The following is a 15201-nucleotide window of genomic DNA, read 5'->3' as shown; positions in this document are numbered from 1 at the left end:
ATTATTATTATTATGAGACAGGTTCTCACTGCTGATGGCCTCGACCTCACAGAGATCCACTTGTCTCCGACTCCCAAGTGCTGGGATTAAAGGTGTGTGCCACCACAGCTGGCCTCCACTGTTATTAAGTGTAAATCTTTGTTAATGCTAAAAATAGAAGCAGTTTAAGTTTCCCATTAGCACCTCCCCCCAAAAGGTAGTCATGTAATTATGGTATATTTTGTCAAGGAAATTATACATCATTACAAATTATAATTATGAAGATTAGATAGTGGAACAGTGTTCATGCTAATATAAAGTAAAAGCATAACTTAGAGACTTGCAGGAATAGCACTGAAAAAGTTTACATCAAGTATGTCCACATACATTAGAAACTCAAGAGGTATATGCAGAAATAAACCAATAAATGTATTATGATGAGGACTGTGTACAACAGCTTTGCTTTTTTAAACTTTTTAAAAAATTTATTCATGTATTTTATGTATATGAATGTTCTGTTCTCAGGTACATCAGAAGATATACCTATTACAGATGGTTGTGAGCCACCACGTGGTTGCTAGGAATTGAACTAGTACCTCTGGAAGAACAGTTAGGTGCTCTTAATGGCCACCTCTCCAGCCCCCAGCTTTGCTTTTTTAAATGTGTAGCTTTAAAGCAGTGGTTCTCAACCTTCACAATGTTGTAATCCTTTAATACAGTTCCTCATGTTGTGGTGACCCCCAACAATAAAATATTTTCATTGCTACTTTACAATTGCAATTTTGCTACTGTTATGAGTTGTAAATATCTGTGTTTTCTGATGGTCTTAGGTGACCTATGAAAGGGTCATTCAATCCCCTCAAAGGGGTCAAGACCTACAGACTGAGAACTACTGCTTTAAATGATAGGACTTGAGACATATATGTAGCATTTGTCCTATGCAAGACCATGATGAGTGTCAGAGTTCAGATGGTCAATTATTTTATTAAAATTATTTTAAATAATTCTGTGCCAAAGCTATACCTAGTGTCTTATATAAGCACCCTTTAGTAAATGGAATATGGATGTAAATAACTAGTTATCTTTAAACTTCTCAGGGGATCAGAGGAGTATAGGAATTACAAGTCAGAGGTGATAGTACAATCAGGCAATAATTCAACTAAATTGCTAATCCACCTTCTTTTATAAGGAAGGGAGGTTTGCTAAAAATGATCAACATTTGCTGAGAATTTGTGCTGGTAATCTTATGTCAACCTGACATAAACTAGAGTCATCTGAAAGGAGGGAACCTCAACTGAGAAAATGCCTCCATAAAATTCAGCTGTAAAACACTTCTTAATTAACAACTAATGGGGGAGTGCCCAGCCTATTATGGACGGTGCTGTCCCTGGGCTGGTGGTCCTGGGTTCTGTAAGAGAGCAGTCTGAGCAAGCCATGAGGAGCAAGCCAGTAAGCAGCACCCCTCCTTGGCCTCTGCATCAGCTCCTGCTCCAGGTTTTCACCCTGTTGGAGTTCCTGTCCTGACTTCCTTCGATACTGAACAGTGAAATGGAAGTGTAAGCCAAAAAACCCTTTCCTCCCCGACTTGTGTTTTGGTCATGGTGTTTCACTGCAACAATAGAAACCCTGACTGAGGTAGAGTTTAAAAAGCACTCCTCAGGTGCTGGAGAGATGGCTCAACAGTTAAGAGCACTGGCTGCTCTTCTAGAGGTCCTTAGTTCAATTCCCGGCACCCACACAGGGGCTCACAACCATCAATAATGGGATCTGATGCTCTCTTCTGTCATTCAGGCACACATGCAAATAAATACTCATGTACATAAATTAATACATTTTAAAAAAGCACTCCTCGTGTGTTATTTAGAGAAAGGGTGGGACAGTGTCTCAAAACAATGATACAGCTCCTAGTCTTAGGGAGTTTATAATCTTTTGTGGCATAATTTACAAATATGCAATGAGAAGGCAATTACTAAACAAAATGTGAACGGGTATGAGAACTACATCCAGACTGAAGGAATAAGAAATAATAAAAAACAGTTATAGCAAGAATGCTGATAAACTGTAATAGGTAGTATTAAACCAGTTGCTAAGAAACAAGAAGACAGGACGGACTGGCTGCAGACATGGAGGGAATATGCCAAAGGAGATGAAAAATATAAGACTGGGAAATGAAAAGCAAGGACAGCTGGTGATTGTGTGGTTTAAATGAGAATGGCCTCCATAGCCTCATATCTGTGAATGCTTAGTCACCAAGAAGTAGGACTGTTTGAAGATTAGAAGGATCAGGAGGTGTGGCGGAGGAAGTGTGTCAGTGGGATGGGTGTGAGGTTTCAAAAGCCCATCCTAGGCCCAGTGTCTGTCCGTCTGTGTGTGTGTTTTGTGTGTGTGTGTATCTCCCTCACTCTCTCTGTTCCTCCCACCTCCTCTGGTCTGCTGCCTGTGGATCAAGGTGTAATTCTCTGCTATTTCTCCAACACCATGCCTGCCTGACTACCTGCTGCCATACTCCCCACCATGATGATAATGGACTCACTTCTGAAACTGTAAGCAAGCTCCCAATTAAATGCTTTCTTTTATAAGAGTTGCCTTGGTCATGGTGTCTCTTCACAGCAACAGAACAGGGATTAACCTAGATGCTAGGCTAGATTGGTTGCTTGATTCATTAATGTGCTGGATATAAACCCAGGGCTAGGCAAGTGTTCTAAGATACATCCTTGGCTGCCTTAGGCTTCATTTAGATTTCACCTGATAGGCTAGTAAGGAATGACAATAAGGAGCAGGTGAGTAAGTTGAAAAGATAAATGTAATGGTATATATCTACTTCGGAATATTTCCCCAACATATCCAGACAAAGGATATATTTGAGATTAAGAAAACCTCTTTGCCAAGTGTGGTGGCACATGCCTTTAATGCCAGCACTCAGCATACAGAGCAGGTGGATCTCTGTGAGTTCAAGGCCAGGCTGGTCTACATAGTGAGTTCCAGACAGCCAGAGCTCATATGTATGAGGAGCCAGGGAAATGGTCCAGCAGTTAAGGGCACTTACTGTTCTTGCAGAGGACCTGGGTTCATTTCCAAGCACATACATGGGAGTTCACAATCATCCTGAATTCCAGTTCTAGCAATCCATGTCCTCTTCTGACTTCCATATGCACCAGACATGCATGCATGTGGTGCACATATATACATGCAACCAAAACGCTCATACACATAAAATAAAATAAATCTAAATAAATAAATGGAGCCTGGTGTAGTGGCACCTTTAATCCCAGCACTCAGGAGGCAGATCTCTTGAGTTCTAGGCAATCCTGGGCTACCTAGTGAGACTCTACCTCAGAAAACAACACAAAAGAAACAAAACAAAACAAAATGGCAGCAAAGGACCAGTCCACCTAAACTATGCTGGATGCTATGTCCGTCATCCTCACATAACTGTGCTGTCTACAGTTAGCTGTCTTCAACTGTAATTAAAGAAAGAGTGCCAAGACATCTTCCAGAACATGCATCTGCAGTGATGGCAGCAAACAGGTCAAGATTGCAAGCATGCTTACAAAATGTACACCCCAAGGAAGCATTCAGTAGAGGAAACTATGTAAGAGATAATTCCCAGATATTTGATAAACCAGTCACTTTAAACTGGCCAACTGCAAATTGCAAGAAGCCCTTCAGTCTACAGCCAGTTTTCCCAGTGAACAGAAGTAAAAGTATATTTCTCATATGTGTCTCAAAGGCAAGGCCAGGCCACTGAGTTGTGGGAATTGGGTTCATAAAGCATGTGAGTCTCAAATCTTTGACAGCTAATCCTTGTACCTAGCCCCTACACTATACAAATATCTCTTATTTAGAACAAAAATCTAATCAAAGGAAAACGTGTGTGTATTTTTTTTCTCCTTTATCATGAAATGCTTTTCTCCCCTCTCCCATGCTATTGGTCAAATAATCTTTGTTGTAATTGACCCTAACAATCTGGCTTCCAGTGAAATCAAATGTAGAAGACTTGCTGATCACTGACGGGGCTGGACTGAATGTCATATTCTTACTTTGGCAGTGGCTAAGAAACACAAAATCCTGTCAAGTAAACAAGGCAAAACTGAAGGAATGTAAGCTTTGTCTTCCGTGACAGGGCTACTTACATGGTTTCTGTCCTGGGATAACAGTAGTATCCTAAGGCTTTTCATGCTTGAGCTTCTATCCAAAATGTCAATCGCTTTATCGAGATCATCTTGGTTTTTCAACAGGATGGAGAGCTTTAACAACAGAACACAAAAAAAGGAAATCATATAAAACACAAATCTATCTTAATGCTTTAGTTTGCAAAAACAAAAAACTAAAAATATATTCAGAGAAAAACAATCTCATTGGATACTATGAGGTCTTATGAGATCCAGCTGAAATTATAAGTTTGTTTCCTCCCAGTGTGCAGTAATTCCCAAATAGATTTACAGAGCTGTGCATCCATCAGTTTTTTTCAATCTTAAAACAGTTCCATCACTTATATCATGTGCCCACTTACAGTCCATCCCCCTTCCCACTACCAGTACTATGCATCTGCCAGCATATTTTCTAACTCTACAGATTTGTATTTTTTGAACTTTTAATATAAATGGAATCATACAGTTTATCTATATGATTTTTTTTTTCTTTTGAGACAGGATCTCTCTATGTAGCCCTGGCTGTCTTGGGACTCACTTTGTAGACCAAGTTTGTCTTGAACTCACAGAGATCCTTCTGCCTTTGCCTTTTGTGCTGGGATTAAAGGCATGCGCCACCACCGCTCGGCTGACCTCTTTGTTTTAAAAGTTCATTTTATTCTTTTGTGTGTGGGCCCGATATACGTGCATGTGTGCCACGTGCATGTAGGTGCCCATGGAGACCAGAAGAGTATATTGGATCCTCTGGAACTACAGTTACAGACAGTTGTGAGCTGCTTGATGTGGATGCTGGGAACCAAACCTGAGTCCTCTGCAAGGGCAAGTAGTCTTCTCTGCTGAGTCACCTCTATAGCCCCTGGAGTCAATTCTTCCTTTATTTTTTGAAAGAGTGTATTTGTTTTTTTAATGTGTATGCATGTTTTGCCTGCATAAATTTAGGTGTGCCTCGTGTGTACATGGTATTTATGAAGGTCAGAAGAAGGTGTTGGATCCCCTGAAACTAGAATTATAGATAGTTGTGCACTCTCCAACCCCTCAATTCAATTTTTAAAGCTTTAGTCTTAAGCTAGAGACAATGGTACACACCTATTATGCCAGCACTCAGAAAATTGACATATGAGAATTACAAGTTTGAGGTCAGCCTGCCTGGGCTACATAATGCTTTCCTTTATAAGAGTTGCACAGTCATGGTGTCTCTTCACAGCAACTGAAGCCCTAAGACAGCAATGCTTAACGTCATATAATACTTAAAAGCAGGACTAGAACTGGAAATCAACCTCCTCTGTTCCTAGTCCATGTAATTACCGAGAAGGTATCTGAGAATGCAGATAACTCTCACTTACTGTTACATGCATAGGACATTATGAGTACTAAAATTAAAAATAAACTGTGTGTATGATGTGTCTGTGTTTGACACATGCGTATGCACACACTTGTGAGTTTGGGTGTGCACACACCACAGTCCATGTGTGGAGGTCGGAAGACAACCTCAGATCCCAGTGCCCACCTTCCACCTGGTTTCAAACGATCTCTTTGTTGTTTGCCCCTGCATAAGCTAGAGAGATAACCTGCTATGAGTGTCTAGGGAGTCTCTTGTCTCTGACTTCCATCTCACTGTGGGAGCGCTGGGACAGACATACACTACAGTGCCTAGTTTTTGCAGAGATTGTCTGGATTTTAACTCATGTCCTTATACTTGGACAGCAAGTGCTTTACCCACTGAGCCATCTCTATAGCCCAAGTACTTAATATTAAAGATGCAAAAGTATGCTTTATCTAGGACCTAGCAAATGTTAGAACTTATATGTGTATGCTAAAAACAAAATTAACTTATTCAGTTCCTAACTTATAAAGAGATAATAACTCCAAATCTCAAATTGGAATAAACAATCAGTACTAAATAAAAATAAAACCTCAAAACTATTCATGGGATGGGAAAATTCATATCATATTGCAGAAAAGTTCCTTCCCAAGGAATAAATAACAGGCCCAGGATGTAGTAGCATGTAAGAAAGCACTACATTCAAGCCCCAGCACTGCATCAAGCCTGGGGTACATCAAGTGTGTACAACTAGAATCCCAGCCCTTGGGAGGGGGAGACAGGAGAATCTGTCTGAGTGCCATGAAATTGGAAAAAAAAAAAACAAAACAGAAAGACAGATGGACTGAGAGAGAGAGAGAGAGAGAAAATATCAGTTGGGGGGGTAAGATAAAGAAATCACTGGAATAAGCATGCTAACTTCCAAAAAAATAAAAAAACTAAAGATAATTTTGCCAGTATATGAGTCTAGTACATAGACTACATAAGAACTCTTACAACCAACAACAAAGGCTCAACTTTTAAAATAAGCAAAGACAATATACATGGCCAATAAGCACAAGAAAAGATGCTCTACACCACGAGTCATTAGGGAAATGCCAAGCAAAACCACAATGTCACAGCATTTCACATGTACTAGAAGGGATATCAGGAAAGGAAAATGGAGTATGTTGGCACACACTGTAATTCCAGCACTCAGGATAGTAGCTCAGAGACAAGAGTGCTTCCCTAGAATGCAGAGACCAGGAAAAGGGAAAAAGAGGGGGCAGGAAATAAGTGATCAATAAGTGATCGTAAGGTTGGTGGAGAAATTTCAGTTCTCATACATTGTTGGTAGGACTATTTAATGGTATAGACATTATAGGAAACTTCGGAAGTTAAAAAATTGTAGCACCCAGCAATTCTACTTCTAGTTACATATAACAACTGAAAACACATGTTCACATAAAACCTTATGCACAAATGTTCATAATCACCAAGAACTGAAAGCAACTTGATGGATATATAAAAAGTGGTAATACACAGCCTTGCGATAGTGACACACGCCTTTAATCTCAGCACTTAGGAGACAGAGGCAGGCAGATCCCTTGAGTTCGAGGTCAGCCTATTCTACAGAGTGAGTTCCAGGACAGCTAAGGCTACACAGAGAAACCCTGTCTTGAAAAAAAAAAAAATCAATAAAATGGTATATATCCATAAATGAATTTTTATTAATTCTGCAACAAAGAGTAATAAAGTACTGATACACTACAATATGAAAACACAGGCTCAGTGGAAGAAGTCAAGCACAAAAGGCTCTATATTGCATGATTCTACATATATGATAAACCCCAATGAATCTGATACTTTAATGGGTTTAATTTTAAGATAAGTGAATTATACCTCAATAACTATTATTACAAAAATATATGTTAAACTATAATCAATTTCTTATTGGGTATTCTCAAATCCTGACAAGCAGAGTTTAAAGGGAGAAAAAGAAAAGAATTGAGGATTTTTTTTTTTTTTTTGAGACATGGTCTCTATTTAGTCTTGGCTGCCCTTGGGCTCCCAATGTAGATCAGGCTGCCCTAGAACTCACAGAGATCTTCCTCCTCTGTTCCTGAGTGTTGGCTTTAAAGGTGTGGGCCACCATGCTCAGTAGAATTGACATATTTAAAATTAACAAAATACAAACTGATCAACTCCAGATCACTGACCCAAATATAAAAGAACATGTACTAATGTAATTAATAACAATTTTTGATATATGGCTTTAAAATTAATATCTACATAAATAATAACATTTTGTTGTCAAGAAGGGGGGGGGCAAGGAATAGTGGCACACTTGGGAGACAGAAGCAGGATTTGCAACAAGTTCAAGGTCAGCCTAATTCATAGAGGGAATTCCACACCAGCCAGAGCTGCATAAGGAGACCCATCTCAAAAAAAGAAAGGGAGGAGAAAGGGTTTGAAAAAGATCTGGAATTCTTGCATGTATATGTATATGTGCATGTTGTGGTGGGGGTATACCTGGCATATACATCGAGGTAGAAGTGGATAGAAAGCCGGGAAGTGGTGGCGAACGCCTTTAGTCCCAGCACTGGGGAGGCAGAGCCAGGCGGATCTCTGTGAGTTCGAGGCCAGCCCGATCTACAAAGTGAGTTCCAGGAAAGGCACAAAGCTACACAGAGAAACCCTGTCTCGAAAAACCAAAAAAAAAAAAAAAAAAAAAAAAGAAGAAGAAGAAGTGAATGGAAAATCTTCCTCAATTGTTCTCCACCTTGTTTTTGAGACAGTTTCTCACTGAGCCTGAGCTCACTGATTTCACTAGACTGGCAGGGCATCAAACCCCCTGGGATTCTCTTGGTTCTGCTTCCCTAGCACCTGGCCTTTTATGTGGGTGTTGGGGAATCTGAACTTGGGGAGCAAGCAGTTTGACAACTGAGCCCTTGATTCTTTTTGTTGTTGTTTTTAGTTTTTCAAGACAGGGTTTCTCTGTGTGTATCCCAGGCTGGCCTTGAACTCACAGAGATCTGCCTGTCCTTGCCTCCTGAGCTCAGGGATTAAAGGTGTGCACAACCATGCCTGGGTCAGCCCTTGATTCTTTAATGGAATTCTTAATGGAAAAATAACTGAAAGAGGGGGAAAAAAGTACCAAGTCATCTATGGAATCCTTTGTTTCTTTGGTGCTGATGAGATCTGCAACATGAACCTCAGTCTCTCATGTAATGATTCAATCTCCTTTTTAAGGAGAGTTATATCCTAGATGGAAAAATGTCTTACTTTATATGCCTTAGAATATTTGTATTTCATTTTTTTATAAACTATAGTGGGTGATTTACTTACCAAATTTGTCATATTTCAAAAATGTACCCTAAAAACCTATAGATCATTGGGTGTGGGGTACATGTCACTTGTAGTGCCAGTACTGGAGAGGCAAAAGCAAAAAGACCATGATTTCAAGGATAGCATGGGCTACTTAACAAAATCTTGTCTAAAAATCCCAAAATCTTCAGCACCTAAGGCCAGGTGTGAGTGCACACCTGCAATCCCAGCACACAGGAGCTGGAAGCAGGAAGATAACCTTGGCTGTATATTCAGACTGTCTTAAAAAACAAAAACAAAAAAACAAAACAACTCCCCCTTTTTTGATGTTGTTTTTTTGGTTTGTTTTTTGTTTTTGTTTTTTGTTTTTTGAGACAGGGTTTCTTTGTGTAGCTTTGCGCCTTTTCCTGGAACTCACTTGGTAGCCCAGGCTGGCCTTGAACTCACAGAGATCCGCCTGGCTCTACCTCCCGAGTGCTGGGATTAAAGGCATGTGTCACCACCATCTGGCAACAAAAACCCTTTAACGTACAAATACACACATCTCCGCAACCACCAATTTAGGGACTTAATTATAGAGAAATTTTCTAATTTGTTATCAAATGTTAAAAACTACACAGAGAGAAGGTTAAGGAGGTGGCTCAGTGGCAAAGCATTTGCATGGCAGACTCAAGTCAACTATCACCAACATTTTTCCTGAAGATACATGTTTTCTATTACACAAACAGAAATGCATTACCTTTCGGACTAATAGAAACTATTAGCCTAAACCATCTGTAGCCTTGCTTAAGAGCTAGAAAAATAAAGTCATAGTCAAAAGAATTCCTTCCTAGGTGAAATTTGGAATGGGAATAAATAAAGACTGTTGGGGAAAGGAATGAAATAAACAGTTAATCAATGGGTTAGATGATAACTTTTAAAACAAGCTACAATTAGAATTAAACTCTGAGAGAAGAATGTAGCTTTTAATGAATGTAATAGACTATCTATCCCATCGTTCTTTACACCTTCCCAGCTCCTGTTGAAATTTCCACTTGTTAAGGCTGTGCTGAGGAAAACAACAACAGCAAGACCTACTATAAAATACAAACAAACAAACAAACAAAGCTTTGGCTCTGGTACTACATCTTATCCCACCACAGATTAAGATGTTACTGAATAAGGAAGATGCAAGTAGCTACATAATCTCTCATCTAGTAAATAAAAATCCCAGTTGTTGCAGCTAATAAGAGGCTCCAGAAACAGAAAACCTGCAGATGATATTAAAGAAACAAACTAAACATTTTTCAGGTAAGAAGTGAAAAAATGCACAGGGCTGTCCCTCTTGGCCCTTTCCCCTCCATTTCCTCACCTCATTATTCATGTAATGTAAGTCAAGAGGCTGCCCGAACACTGTTGTCACCTTGTGCTCCACATCTTCATACCTCACAGGCCGGCTGAATGCTATAATTCTAAAAGAGAGCAAGAATGTGGGTTAACCACAGATCTAAAAACTGGAGCGTGTCTTAGTTACTGTTCTACTGCTGTGAAGAGACACCGTGACCAAACAACTTACAAAAAAAGCATTTAATTGGGGCTTGCCTACAGGTTCTGAGAGTGAGGCCACCATGTGGTGAGGCAGGCAGGCATGGTGATGAACAGTAGCTGAGAGCTTTTATCTCATCCACAAGCAGCAGACAGAGACTGGGCCCGCAGTGGGCTTCTAAAACCTCCAAGCCCACTTGGCACACCTCCTCCAACCCATACATCCTAATTCTTCCTAAACAGTCCAACCAGAAATCAAACATTCAAACACATAAGCCTATGGAGTGCATTCACACTTAAATAACCACAGAAAATAATTTTGCTGTCAAATTTGTCTTCTTGGATTAGGGATAAAGTGATAGAGCACTTGTCCTGATAACAAAAACTCCTGCCTAAAGTGGTGTATAATTTTAATCCCAGCACTTGGAAGGCAGAAGCAGGCAGATCTCTGTAAATTAGAGGACAGCCTGGTCTACAAAGAGAATTAGAGGTCAGTCAGGACTGAAGGGTGGTGAGACCTTGTCTCAAACAAAAAAACAACCCCCAAACCAAAAACAACAACAGCAAAAAAACTTCTAATGACAAAATAAACTATCAATGAAATTAAACCACAAAGTGAAGAAAATCAATAAAAGCTAGAATTGGTTAAACAAATAAATTTTTAAAAATTCAGAAGGTGCTGGGCGGTGGTGGCACACGCCTGTAATCCCAGCACTCAGGAGGCAGAGGCAGGTGGATCTCTGTGAGTTTGAGGCCAGCCTGGTCTACAGAGCTAGTCCAGGACAGCCTCCAAAGCTACAGAGAAACCCTGCCTAAAAATAAATAAATAAATAAAATCAAAAGGTATAGGGCAAGAGAGATGGCTCTGTTATTGAGAGCACTACTTGCTCTTCCAGAAGAATCAGGTTTGATCTCTAATACACACCCACATGATGGCTCACAAAGTTCTATAAATTCAGTTCTAGGGGACCTGACACTGTCTTCTTTATATCTAGGTGCTATATATCTAGGCTATCTAGATTGGAGGTACTAAATGTAACCTTTGGAAGGAAACATTTTCCATTAATGCTCAAGGGTAAATCACATTCCACTCATTAAGACCTTAGCAAAAGTCCAAAAGGGCCCAACATTTCCATAAAACACCTTTGCATATATATCAATGTGTACCTGGTGCCTGAGGAGGCCAGAAGAGGGGATTGGATCCCCTGGAACTGGAGCCAGGATGTTAGCTACTACAAGGGTGCTGGGAATCAAACTCCAGGTCCTCTGGAAGAAGTGATAGTGCTCTTAACTACTAAAAAATCTCTCCAGTCCCAGTATGAGGAAGCTATCCCTCCTCCAGTGCTGGAAAGCATTCAAGCTCAGAGGTAAGTTCTTCTGCATCAGACCTGGCTATGAGACAGTCAATCACCCTAAACTGCTTCAAAGTCTGGTCAGGATCAGAAACCATGACTTTCCAGAGCATCGATTGGTTAACAGACCTTAGGCCAGTGCTTAATTTTGTCTTACTACTAAGGTTTTCAGAGGGAAACAGTCTTCCTCTCTGCCCTCTTAGAGGGTAGACAGTCAAGGTCCACTCCTCTAAACTGGAAGTCTACCTATGAAAGTGAAAACCTAGACAAATGGGATGAGTCACTAATTTCTTTCACCTTTTCTATAAATTCCAATTCTACAAGGGCCTACATTTATAAAGATACTGGGGCTGGAGAGATGGTTCAATAGTTAAGAGCACTGGCTATTCTTCCAGAGGATCTGGAGTTTGATTTCCCAGCACCCATGTAGTAGTAGATAAACACCCTAGATCCAGTTCCAGGGGATCCAATCCCCTCTTCTGGCCTTCTCAGACACCAGGTACACAGGTGATACACAGACATACATGCAGACAAAACACTGACACACATAAGATTAAAAAATAATAAAAGAAGGAAAGATACTACTTCTCTATAAAAACTAAAGAAAGTCCAAAATGACCCTCTTTACCAAATCATAATAGATGAAATACAGGAAACTAGAGATGCCTGGCACAGCTTAAGCTTGGCTCTTTGGTAGTAACTATCTCAAGTCCTCAGTTGTACACATAGTACACAAACAGTGAAAAAATGCCATGGTTCCTGAAAACAAATCCATTTAAAAATGTAGATTTTCAAAACCTTGATAGCAGCATTTTTCAGCTCAGGGCTTCAGAAGGCTATTCCTGTCTGACTACCTTAAATACTTGTGGTTTCCATCTGGCAGCTTCTCTGAAATCAAACACATACATTTTACAGTTTAAGTCTACTCATGGAAACTGCACACCACTTTGGGAACAGGGAATTCAGAGACCATAACTGCATAATTAAGCTCCAACACAATTGAGCTTTTGATTCCATATCTACTTCTGAAAAGTCTTTGGTGCTCCAAGTTTGGTCATTCCTCAAAAACATAGTAAGGTCAGAAAAAAAAAAAAAATTACCAACGATGAAGCAGCAACTTAACTTCCTTGCTTCTGGCAGGACACAGGATATCCAAGTAGGGCACAAGGCTCAGCTCTCCCTTCCTCCAGGTTAGACTAGCCCTAGAACTCAGAGTAGCAGTGGGACCCTGGCTCTGCAGACTATTGTTTCTACAGTACTTTCACCAGGAAGCTCTTTCAACCTTGTACTCTTCTCTGAGAATGAGTCTTTTCAAGGGACAACAGCAACTATCCTTCTCCTTTGGAGCTGGCTTCAAAGTGGGCTGAAATGCATCAGCAGCAGAAAACTCTCAGAATAAAGAAAAGGAGTCAGGTACTGCAGGTACCTATAGCAGGGCTCTATAACCTTCTTGTGGCAATGCTGTTTACTCCTTGGTGGTGGTGTGAATAAGAATGCCCACAGGCTCATGTTGAAATACTGGATGCCATTGATGAAATGACATGGGAAGGATTAGGAGGTGTAGCCTTGTTGGACAAGCTGTGTCACTGGGGTGGACTTTGAGGTTTCCAAAGACTCCCACCATTTCTTGTTACCTCTCTCCACCAGCTACCTCTGAATCAAGCTGTGAGCTCTCAGCTGTTGCTAGTGCCATGCCTTTACTCCCTATCATTCTACCTTCTGAAACTGTAAGCCCAATTAAACTTTATTTTAGAAGTTGCTTCCATCACAGTGTTTATCACAGCAACAGAAAAGTCACTAAGGAAATACTCAAAGGGAAGGAGAGAAGAAGAAAAGTGAGGGAGAGAAAAGCAAAAGGGGTGTGTGACAAGACTGAAAAGCACGTTTCGGTACAGAGAGGCCACATCCAAAACACAGGGGCCTAAATTCTCCACGATGAGCAGAGAAATTAAGTGAAATCACATTTTTCTCCACTGAGAATTTCCACCTTGGCTCTTCACAAAATAATTATAACTAAAATATTAATAAGAAAAGGTAATTAAAAAGAAAAAGACTTATTACTAGAGGTAGTTTTCTGAGCTCAGTGCTTTCTCAGGACTTCAGCAGACATTAACACAGCTACTTATCAGAAGGTAACTTACCGTCTCTCCCCATTGTGTTCAAACTTGATTCTGACGTCACTCTGCCAAAGGGAATAACAGATAGGTTAGAGAGTTCTCTGAAGTTTCCAGTAAGCCATGGATAATCCTTTAGGCACTGGGCAAATATTACCATTAATTAACACTTAATGGTTCCTGTTCCAGTTTCTTCACTCAGAAAGACCATTCTTTTCTTTTCTTCAAACCTGAAATTTCTGCTTTAATCTCCCCCCTTTTTTCTTCAAAAAAATTTCATACAATATATTTTGATCATGTTTTCCTCTCCCCCAACTACTCCCAGAACATCCCCACCCACCCAACTTTGGTTCTTTCTCATTCTTTCAAAAACAGACAGACAGAACCACTGTGGTGGCTTAAACCAGAATGGTCCCCCTAGACTCATATGTTTGAATGCTTGGCCCTTAGTAGAACTATTTGGGGAGGGTTAGAAAGGATGGCCTGTTGGAGGAGATGTGTTACTGGAAGTGGGCTTTGAGGTTTCAAAGGCCATGCCAGGCCTAGTCTGTCTGATACAAATGTAAACTATTTTTTATATTCCTGTTAAAGATAATTTATATATTGTTACAAATACAAAACTATATTTCTTGTATATATATATATATATACTTCTCCTATTTGAAATATCTTGTATATTGATACAAATGTAAAATTATCTTTGTCATACTATATGTTCTACCTCTGTTTAGGATATTTTGATACATATTGTTGTCATATTGCATATTGCACTATACAATTCTACCTGTGTTTAAGATATTTTGTGTATTGTCACAATTTTGAGGTCACTGTCCTTTTACTATACATTTGCTTACAGACTGTTTACCTTGTTTATATGAAGCCTTAGTCCTCAGGTTATTTAGGTAGACAAAACTTAAAGACTTATAGTCACCCATGCTTGTCATCTCTATAGTTATGATAGTTAGGTTGTCCAGATTTACAGATATATAGGTCAGATGGACAGGTAATCTTCAAACACTTCATAGACCTAGAGAATATGGCATTTAAATAACTTAGAATTCTGTTGACATGAGACAAGATTGTTCCTGGTAGCACTGATCTGATCCTGAGAGAATATTAGGCTTTTAAGATACTCCGTTTGGAAGTTTGTCTTCTCTCTGGCATAATTGCCTGCTAGGCAAAGAACTGCCCTTACCTCGACTTCTGACAGTACAAATGCTCTCCTTTCTGGATGAGCAGGACACAAAGGAAAGTTATAAAAAGTTTTAACTCCATATACTTCCAATGTCTTTCAAAGGGCTGAAGGAGTGTTCTACAGGGTCTCCAGACCACACCTTAAGAATCACTAAATTAGAATAAAAGAGTATCAGAGCCAGAGAGATGGTTCAGGACCAGTGAGATGGCTTAGCTGGCAAAGGTACCTGCTGCCAAACCTGAGAACAATCCCAGGACCC

General features: G+C 39.9%; 1 protein-coding gene across 3 annotated transcripts in view; it reads right to left on the bottom strand.

Annotated features, from left to right (window-relative positions):
• Nucleotides 1–15201, bottom strand: part of Map3k3 (mitogen-activated protein kinase kinase kinase 3) — a 77838-nt gene that overhangs the window by 38829 nt on the left and 23808 nt on the right. For all 3 annotated transcript variants that reach the window (XR_004945653.1, XM_036196393.1, XM_036196394.1), the window contains exons 3-5: nt 13775–13815; nt 10109–10208; nt 4113–4226 (exon numbers count right to left, since the gene is read on the bottom strand). Coding sequence is in view for 2 of the 3 variants with exons in the window: in XM_036196393.1 (XP_036052286.1) it covers nt 4113–4226; nt 10109–10208; nt 13775–13815 (255 nt within the window). In the remaining variant the exon portion in view is untranslated. The remainder of the gene's footprint in view (nt 1–4112; nt 4227–10108; nt 10209–13774; nt 13816–15201) is intronic.

Source organism: Onychomys torridus, chromosome 8 (genome assembly GCF_903995425.1).
Source record: "Onychomys torridus chromosome 8, mOncTor1.1, whole genome shotgun sequence".
NCBI classification, from domain to species: domain Eukaryota; kingdom Metazoa; phylum Chordata; class Mammalia; order Rodentia; family Cricetidae; genus Onychomys; species Onychomys torridus.
Note: the sequence above shows the minus strand (reverse complement) of the source record. Positions and strands in the feature narration are given on the sequence as shown.